We start from the raw sequence: 10,517 nt of genomic DNA, 5'->3' as shown, positions 1-10,517 counted from the left end.
GCTAAAAGAGATTATTCATTTTTCTGCTGATATGAAGTTTTACAAGATGTAAGCCCATGGCCTTGAGGTTAAGCTGACATAGAGAACTCCTGAAGTTATGTATCAAGATATGAGAACAATAAGTAGCTTCATTTTTAGCTTGTGGTGTGGGAGCTATGCCCATGACGTTGGATATGGCAGATAGGACATAAACCTTCAGCTCCCCTTGAGATAAGAACAATTGAGACATCTGTCCTTAGAAGGGGGAGAAAGTAAACACCTCAAGAACACGTGAGATAGTTAATCGGCAGCGCATCCCATGGACTATTGTATGCTTATGACGTAGGATTCATTTATTCAGTAGGCTATAAAAACTTGTATCTTTGTATCAATAAATCAGAGAATATTCCTTGTATACAGAACTTGGTCTGTGCCTATTCTCTCCAGCTGATTGAAGCGCTTCAAGATATACTTGACACCACAGGCAAACTTGGATCAGAATTTTAGATCTAACACCACTATCAATTCATACAGTGTTGTGATGTCACTGCAGAGAGCCAAAAATTGGTTACCGGGATTCACACAAGTGTCAAAATGTTTTACAGCAGTCACAGAAAATAAAACACAGACACATTCATTGGGCAATATTTGCTTTGTGGTAGATACTGTTTAAATCAGTGGTGGAAGTGGGCTGGTATACGGTCGTATGCCATACTGGCACTTTTCCTACTGCTTTCATTGTACAACTACAAAATTCCATTTTCCATATCGTCACTTCTCATTTTCCTCTTCGACCAGTGGTTTTGAAGACTGAATAATCTTTTAAAATCAACAAAAAAGTATGCAATATAATTTTAGGTGAGAAAAATTAACCTTTTAAGCCAGTGGCCAATATTAACAGTGACAATATTCAGTATAGTCCTGATCTATACAGACCATGAGGGAATACGAAGCTCTAACAGGGAAGTAGGTTCATGTAATTTCTGTAGAATTATGCTTTCCATACTGGTTTCATGCAGCGATGTAGCGTACGCTTCAGATTCCCTACCTCCTCAGAGATAACATGGTAATTGTGGCCTTGGAAACTGCACTGCCTGTTACCATGGTAGTGGCATGGAGGGGGAAGGGTAGGAAATGTATCTTATTTTATGCACTTTGCTTACCATAACTTATCATAGGACGTAGCTTGTAATACTCATTGCAATCCAATTATTTCACCGGACAAGTCTATGCCAGCTTTGGCTACACACACATAGGCGGACATATTGAATAGATCTGACCCCATGCAGTCTGATTGGCCTGATGAACTATATGTAGGTTCAGTCAACAGCTCACTTTTCTTACCTGCCTGTACTAGTCAGATCATGGTCGGACCATGCGGAGCACTGTGTTGGCCCATACACTATGAGCACTTTAACATATGTCTGGGGACATGATTCCATGCTATGCTTACAGAGCTTGATTATAATGTAATTTACCTACATTTTAAAAGCTCTTGTTCAATAAATATTGCATTATAAGGCCCACAGAATAAGAATGGATAGTGAGAAATGTAATGAGTATACAAAGTAACAGTAATTATCCGATGGATGCTATTGAAAAATAGGAACATTTTAGGGATCTTTAAAACCTTGTGTGAGCTCTATCTAGACGGCACTAAAAATCAAGTCTGAAAATGCCCACAGATTTCCATGTGTGTGGTCAGCTTCAGAATTATGTGTTTTTTTTTATCAACTAGTGGTTGAGTGAACATTGGCAATGTCTCCTGTGTAATTACCTTTCTGGATAATGGTTTATGTTATCCACCTACAAATCAACCATTCTGACCCCGGGATATCTTCTTAAAACCACAGGGAGCATTTATGAAAAAGTAGTGCAAAGGAAAAAGGTGGTGTGCCATTTAGGAAGCAAGCACCTGATTTGTTGCTATTGTCAACACCACCTTTTCATTTGAACCCTATTTTTAATCAATAAATGGTGAAAGGTGGCTAGAGCCTCCAACAAGTTATATTTGGCCCCCATAATAAAGTTGAGTGCTGCCTTTAATATGTTACTTTGTGGCGAGAACAATCAATCCTCTGTGTCATTAATTTCACTTACCCAGCAGAAACGCCCAGAGTATGGGCCGGAATCCTGCAACTGATAAAAGTTCTGCTCAACAGTTAATTTAAGTAGCAACAATCTATATCTGGAGTGCCTAAGAGGGTATTGCTTGGAGCCCAGTCAGATATCTTCAGAACTGCACCACAAAAGCTATATTTACAGAATTTGGTTGCTATGGGTTACAGCACATTTATGCTCATAGGATGTTTTTAAACAAGACCTTATGAGATCTGGTGCAGTGAGTTGATCACAGTCAGAAATCCACCAGCGTAGGAAAGTCTTTCCACTGGAGCTTCTTGTTTTCTGGAACTCTTAGGTGTGACTTAGTGATGAGCGCAAACCTTTAGTCAGCCAATCAGATTACTTTATATTCTGTACAGAATATCTAGTTAGGGGCATATGCATCTAAAGTGTATAAATTTGCACCTGGACAAGCCATATTGCAATGTAAGCGGTGTAAATGCAATGTGCTTTATTTTAACACTGCGATGTAGCGTTGAGCTTGGTCTATCTGCATTTTAGTGCCTCCCCTGCAGTGCAACATGGTGTAAAATTATACCTGCTGAATTTATTCCTAATGCTAAATGAAGCCTTATGATGGTAGTTTTGGCTTCCTGTTACTGATTGGTTTCTCTCAGCCGCATGTAAACTCACATGACTGTATATAATTTAGTATTATGTGTATGTAGTCATATGGGGAATATCATCAGACATCCTATTCATATCCCTAATGAGGGAAGTCAGCCTCTTTTAATAAGATAATTGATCAAAATTGTGCACTTCATTGAACAGCAGTTTTAATATAAGATGTTTTGGTGCTCAAGACAATGATGCCAATATGCAAGTTTAAAAACTTATATTTTAGTCCCCCGTCAGTTCCTGGCAAAACAAAAATGTTTTACTGCTCAGTGTGTTTACCGATACCTCTTCTGCTTAACCCATTAGCTGGTTCTGAGTTTCATGCGTACAATATATGCCTGTATAACTTTAGAACTTGTGGGAAAACCCCAACCCTATTAAAACACCTAACCCCTGGCTAACAAATAATGCCCATTCACACATTGTGAAACTTTAAAAAAAAGGTTTTATTTTTTTTCTGTCACAGGCTTGTCATCTTTTCAATATGAAAAAGCAACAGTAAAATAAAAAATAATTATGGCATGGGACAAAGATAGAGAAGAAAAAGATGAGAGTAACAAAGATAAACAATACAGGAAAAAAAAAAAATTAAACATCCACTTTTCACTCTGAGAAAACTTCTTCCCCACAATTCCTTCTATTTGCTAACAGTGAACTGCTTTCTCTCTTTTGAATGCAATTGTTTCCTTATTAACTGCAGAACGTTTCAAGGGGTGGCCGACTGAGACAATAGATTTCACAGCCGTGCAATTAGTACAACTGAAATCTGCCATAATAATTGAGACTGTTGAGTAAGTGCATTTGTTAATTGTTAAAGGAAGTTTAGATCCCGGTTACTGGTTGATAAATAATAAAATGTGGCAGAATAAAACCAACGTATGAGACCTATACAGAATTCAGCGAGGTGGAGATATTTTTTCAATTCCCATCTAGTTGGGGATGAGGGAAGTGGCAGTGACTAGTACGTTTTATGTGTGTCCACAGTAATAACTTAAGGAAACGAGCAGAAAAGGGAACACTCCAGTAGAAGTACAAAGTGGCCACCACTGAAACGGGGGCCTAGAAGAGCTGGGACATGCCCAGGAGCTGCCATGCTCTCCTATAATCCCAGGGCGTAACAAGAGACATTTTGCTAAAACCCATTTGTGGCTGTAGAGACCAGCACTCAGCCACAAAAAGGTTGAGGCTTTTGTGGAAGCAATTGGCCTAGTTCGATGCAACCTAAGATGGTGATTACGCTCTACCTGTAATTGAAGGAACCTACTGAGACCTATCAACTGAATGCCAACTCGAAAGACCAAGCTGAAAACTTTAAACAGAGGTGTCATCCACTTAAGTCAAGGCCTACTCTCTTTGACCATCGATATGACTGAAGCAACGAAGATAGAGAAGGGATAGAGGAACAGAAGAGAAACATTGAAAAATAGGAAAGGATGGAAGAATGAAACAAATGCTAAACTTCAGTAAGGACTCTTTTTTTTTTTATCAGCCTGGGAGTGAAGGAGGAGGAAAGATGAGGAAGAAGAGGAGAAGTAATGGTGGTGTTGGGATAGAGTAATTTAAGCCTCCTCTTCAGCTTCTTCATTGAAATCTTCTTCTTCCTCTGCTGTAGCATCTTGGTACTGCTGGTACTCGGAGACAAGGTCATTCATGTTGCTCTCTGCCTCTGTGAACTCCATTTCGTCCATTCCCTCTCCTGTGTACCAATGTAGGAAAGCCTTGCGACGGAACATGGCAGTAAACTGCTCTGAGATGCGTTTGAACAGCTCCTGAATGGCAGTGCTGTTGCCGATGAAGGTGACTGCCATCTTAAGGCCACGTGGTGGGATGTCACACACAGCCGTCTTGACATTGTTGGGGATCCATTCTACGAAGTAGCTGCTATTCTTGTTCTGGACATTGAGCATCTGCTCATCAACCTCCTTCATGGACATACGTCCACGGAATACTGCTGCCACCGTCAGGTATCGGCCATGTCGTGGGTCACAAGCAGCCATCATGTTCTTTGCGTCAAACACCTGCTGGGTGAGCTCAGGCACAGTTAGTGCACGGTATTGCTGACTGCCTCGGCTGGTCAATGGAGCAAACCCTGGCATGAAGAAGTGAAGACGTGGGAAGGGAACCATGTTGACTGCCAGTTTGCGGAGATCAGCATTAAGTTGACCTGGGAAACGTAAGCAGGTGGTTACGCCGCTCATCGTTGCACTGACCAAGTGGTTTAGATCTCCATAGGTTGGAGTTGTCAACTTCAGAGTACGGAAGCAGATATCGTAGAGGGCCTCATTGTCGATACAGTAGGTCTCATCTGTGTTCTCAACCAGTTGATGCACAGAGAGTGTGGCGTTGTATGGTTCCACAACTGTGTCAGATACCTTAGGTGATGGTACAACACTGAAGGTGTTCATGATACGGTCAGGATACTCTTCACGGATTTTGCTGATAAGGAGTGTGCCCATACCAGAACCGGTACCGCCGCCCAATGAGTGTGTGAGCTGGAAGCCCTGAAGACAGTCGCAGCTCTCTGCCTCCTTCCTCACCACATCTAACACAGAGTCTACCAGCTCAGCTCCCTCTGTGTAGTGGCCCTTGGCCCAGTTGTTGCCAGCACCGCTTTGTCCTGATAAAGGAAAAGAGACGTCAAGTCAGTAAACATTGCAAAGAAGCTAAAGAGCAATTTATTACAAACAAAAGCTAACACTATAAAGCATAAACATCAGGTACAATCACACTTTCTAATTTCCAGCTGCGCAGTCTTTATTATCAATCATTTCCAATTTATTGTTTAGTAAGATAGTAAAGTAAATGTAAATAAACAGTAAAAGTAATCAACACATTGTATATGTCACATGTGTTGGGTGCTCTTTTGTCTTCTAATAGCTCAGACTCCTATATATGTTTCTAGAGTGTAACTTATCAGCGTATCAGTTAAATAGTTCAATATATGTCAGAAAAAGTCAACTTACCGAAAACAAAGTTGTCGGGCCTGAATATCTGTCCGAAGGGCCCGGATCGGACAGAGTCCATTGTTCCTGGCTCCAGATCGACGAGGATGGCACGGGGGACATATTTGCCACCTGAGCACAAAATAAGAGCAAGATTGAGAATATGCAAAACGGACTTAAGAAGGCGCTTTACTCATTTTATTTATACTTGGGAATGTATTTGCTGGTGTAACGGAAAGCTGTCTTCAGGAGTTAAATCTGTAGTTTTAGATCTTTATTAGTGATAATTTTCCCTCCAAACAATTACATTTTCAAACGATGCATGCAAGTTTCTTGTTTAATTTTACAATGAGATCCCACTGCAGGTTTATTAAGAAGTAAAGACTTATGGAATATTTCCTCCACTCCTGTGACGCAAAGTAAAATAAACTTGCACAGATCTTAGTGAACGATTAAAAAAAAAAAAGCTGCTAATGTAGGACAAAAGCTCAAAAGGCAAAAGCACAGCGTGTCAGTTTTGTTCATTCAAACCTCTGCACAGAACCACTGCCCAGGCCTGTACGTGAATCCAATATGTAGCATTTCTGTTAATTAGGAGACTACACCCCGGATTTATAGGCAAGGTCGCGTCGTAAGACACAGAGAGGGATCTCAAATTACCTGTTGCCTCGTTGTAGTAGACACTTATCCTGTCCAGCTGCAGATCGCTGTCCCCATGGTATGTCCCTGTTGGGTCAATTCCATGCTCGTCGCTGATCACCTCCCAAAACTACAAACAAAAAAAACACATGAACCCTATTATAAAGCATCCTTTATTTTGTCAGGATCTACTCAGATATTGTGAGAGGAAGTACAAAAACACATCCCCCATTCTTGCAAAACACTACACTCTTATAATCTATATATATTTGAAGTTCTTTTTTGTCTAAAAACAAACCATGATAGGAACTTGATTTAATGCGTTGATCTACGGTGACTTCTGTCTGGACAGAATATTTCTGAGTTCTAGAACTCCGAGGCTCATCCGCAACTATAGTTTTTTTTCTGCCTTTTACGTGTTAATAAACACATGAAAACAGCATTAACAATACAACATATAAGAGCCAGTGGTTTCTTTCCCACCATTGTATTCTAAAAACATAGAGCGGTCCAAATTCTATTTCACATGTGTCAGTGCATGCTAGCAGTCCAATAAATTATATTGGTAATAGTACAACGAATGCAAAACGCAATCACCAATATGTATTTTTATCCATTGCGTCGGTCGTGTGTGCTCACTCTCCTCTCTTCTCTGTATTAAACACAGACCTCCCCCCACCCTCTCATTCTCTCCTTGCCTCTTCATTTGCAGTACACACTATGCCTTGACTTCCCCTCCCCCCCCTTCCACATCGACAGAGGAAACTGGAGAACAATACAGCCTCACAAATTCAGTGTGGGACCTGACATCAGGGCAATTTAACCCAAAATGATGTCACCGGCACAGAAGAATATGGCAGTGACATCACTTGTTATTACTAAATAGTTACATGACCGTTTAGGTTGAAAATAAAAGACACACGTCCATTATGTTCATCCAATCGCCCAATTAGAGGAATTTATTTAATTTTTTTTTAAATCCTCAGAAAGCATTCAATTTCCCTAACGCTGGAAAAATCCCTTCTTGCCCCCTACACTGCTAGTCTTATAATTCCTTGGATCAACAAACGTATTGTGTTATTAGTGCCAGAAGCCACTGTATATTGAGATTTGTTATGAAAGCAAAAAGTGTGTGTGTGTGTCCCAGTGCTCCATTTATATTCATATAATGTTCAGCACATTAAATATTTTACTATATAAAATATCAAAATATGCAGTAATAATTACCTCCTATATGATATCATTGATACACTATATGCCCAGATGCCCATTGGGAGGAGAGGGCTAACTTGAAACCATAGGGTGTGGCACTGCAGCTGTACCAGGCTGTCATCAGCAGTCAGACTCACAATGCATAACTAACATCTACTATCTCAGCCATCAGCCATGTTGCCTATCCGTTATAATAGGGAGGTCCTATTTATAGCCACTATCTGTACTACGATAAATGTACTTTGTATGTATTTGGATAGAATGTGCAGATTATTCATTACAGACATAACTGATGGTTCATTAAAGCCATAATTGTTGTTTTTTTTGTTAAAGGCATGAACATTTAGGAACACTTATATTTTATACAAAATGTTTGCAAAATCTGACTCCCGTTTTAATATTTTACAATAAAACAATGCAAGAAATAATTATAATGCTATTTTCACTACCTATGATTCCCATGTTAAGGATGTATATTATTCATATAGTGCAGGATGGATATCCAGATACACACCCTATTCCTAATCCCCACTGTAATAGCATTACTGCCCAGCTCTACTGCACTGCAGATCTCTATGTCCCAGACAATCTGTGTTTTCCAGGGAGATTTTAGTTAAATATTAATGATAGTGGGTAAAAGCATTTCTGGGAAATGATCGCACACCTCCCTGAGGGGGGGTTAGGGATTTAACAAAATCAGAAATGCCATTTTAAAAGGAAACTCCCTCCCCATTTCTGAGGCTGACTGAGAACAAAGACTGGAAAACCTGGAGAGGGAGGAGGAGGTTGGGGGAGAGGAGTTGGCACTATATAATTCTGGTCTTTTTTTAGAAAAGAGGGATAAAAGGACCCAGAATGATCATCAATCAATCTAAATTCTAGGGACACATTCAAACACTGTTAGACAAGGAAACACTTAATATTTTAATGGGGTAAATATAATATATTGTAATTAGTATACCTTCATAATTCCACTTTCTAAATCTATCATGCACAATTTTTTAAATGCCATTTATACTACACCAAATCATTGAGTTACAGAAATATATTAAACATTTCAAGTAACAATATAGAATTGTATATGTGCTGAAAGGACCACTGTGTGATATAAGAGCATTTTATTTCTATTTTTACATTTTATTTTTGTTTAATTGAGGGGGCGGGGGATATTCACTTAAAACACCACATGCTTTCATAATGGATCCTGGTTTTCCCCTAGAATCCACTCCCTGCATTCATTTAAATGTCTTCAGCATTGGTCATCCACAAACTGGGCTGTAGGAAGCTGCATTTAAGATTTCTGGCACAAATAAGCCAAAACCAATGTAAAATATATAGCACTAATATATATCACTCGCTATATATAAAAATGTAAAAAAATATAGCCATGAAAAATCAATTTAAATAAAGGGATTGGTCGATTTCAGACGATGCTCTGCATTGTAGTGTGAAGTTGTGATGCAGTTTCAATTGTATCTATTATAAATTAAAATGTAATTTGACACTTAATAACATTTTCAGAGGGGATTCAGTAAAGGATACATTTTGTTTATTTTAAAAGTAAAAACAAAGTATTAATATTACACACACAAAAATCTGTATATAAAAAACATCTTTAAATGTATTAGGAATCTTTTAGAAGATTGAAAAATATACACTGGCTGCTATAGAGGGCTGATGGTGCAAAATCCCCTTGCAGGAATGTAAGCCTACAGACATCATAATGTCATTACAGTGGAGGGAGGACCTTCTAGATTACCGCCATTTCATCTCCCTAGACATCTCTTTCCCCATCCAATCCTCTACAAATACACTGTAATGCTTATCATTGATATTTTCTTTATTTCGCAGCAGACATATTGAATCCAATGAAAATATATATTTTTTAATTCTCTTGAAAAATTATCTCATCAAAAAAATAAAATATTGACAGCATCTTTTGCCAATGTAGATTTTTTTTTTAAATCATTTATTATTATTATTATCCTTCATATAGCACCAGGTTAAATCAATTATTATGGAATAGGTCTCCACCCCACAATGCAGTATCTTTAAAATATCAAATTTGGGTTGTGGTACCCACTTAACATTATATTCTCATTTTAATTAATATAACGATTCTTGTTTCTATATTCAGGACATGAAGTCATTCTTTGAAATATTGCACGGTAATCAGTAATCAATACAAATGTATCTTTTAAGACCGTTATGAAAAGATGGGGGCGACCTGTTACAGGCTAATAAGTCAACTCCAGTTTTAAGGATGAGGTGCATGTCCTCTGGGGAATGAGAATCTCACCTTAGCTCCGATCTGGTTGCCACACTGACCGGCTTGGATGTGGACGATCTCCCTCATGGTTCTAGCTTAGTGGGTGGTCTGGGGATAGAACGCTGGAAGTTGCGACGTTCTAGTGTCCGAGACAATGGCGAGGAGAGCAAGGCAGGCGGCAGGGTACTAGGCGAAGGGGGCGGGGTCTAGGCGACGATAGAGGGAGGGGTTTCACAGGGGGGCTTTAGGTGGGGATGCTGTTGTCACTTTTACTACAGTGCTTCTAAATTGATACATTGTATCAAAGAAATGCTGTTTTATTCAAATAATCTTGATAGTAAAACGTGGCATGTGTATAGATTTTCCTCTAGAATATAATGATCAAATAATACAAGAGGTTATACCAATACATATCTCAATGACTTAAATATAATTACATGGAAGCTATAGATTGATTAAACATTAATGCAAACGTGGAACTGAGATCTATTTAATAAACCAATTGCATTTACCGTTCAAGCATATTAGAAAAATAGTTCGATGCAGCTTCAATTGATGGAGATTTGTCAAGGTGCATCCATAATGTAGCACCACCCTTCCTGTGAGCAGTGATACACATAACAGTTATAATGCTTATTGTAGAATGCTAGACCCAGCAAACAGATGTCAGATATTAAATACAGTTTCACTGCAAGAAACAGATGTGTACTGTTTTGTGCCAGAATCAGCATATT

At 39.0% G+C, this 10,517-nt stretch overlaps 1 protein-coding gene across 1 annotated transcript; it reads right to left on the bottom strand.

Moving 5' to 3' along the window:
• Window positions 1–3,143: 3,143 nt before the first annotated feature.
• On the bottom strand, window positions 3,144–9,967 carry TUBB (tubulin beta class I). Its single transcript, XM_075186634.1, has 4 exons — window positions 9,814–9,967; window positions 6,324–6,432; window positions 5,685–5,795; window positions 3,144–5,338 (listed from the first exon to the last, which is right to left on the bottom strand). The coding sequence occupies exons 1-4, from the start codon at window positions 9,868–9,870 to the stop codon at window positions 4,281–4,283; spliced, it is 1,335 nt and encodes a 444-aa protein (XP_075042735.1). The 5' UTR covers window positions 9,871–9,967; the 3' UTR covers window positions 3,144–4,280.
• Between the last annotated feature and the right edge of the window lie 550 nt (window positions 9,968–10,517).

This window comes from Mixophyes fleayi, chromosome 9 (assembly GCF_038048845.1).
Source record: "Mixophyes fleayi isolate aMixFle1 chromosome 9, aMixFle1.hap1, whole genome shotgun sequence".
In the NCBI taxonomy this organism is placed as follows: Eukaryota; Metazoa; Chordata; class Amphibia; order Anura; family Limnodynastidae; genus Mixophyes; species Mixophyes fleayi.
Note: the sequence above shows the minus strand (reverse complement) of the source record. Positions and strands in the feature narration are given on the sequence as shown.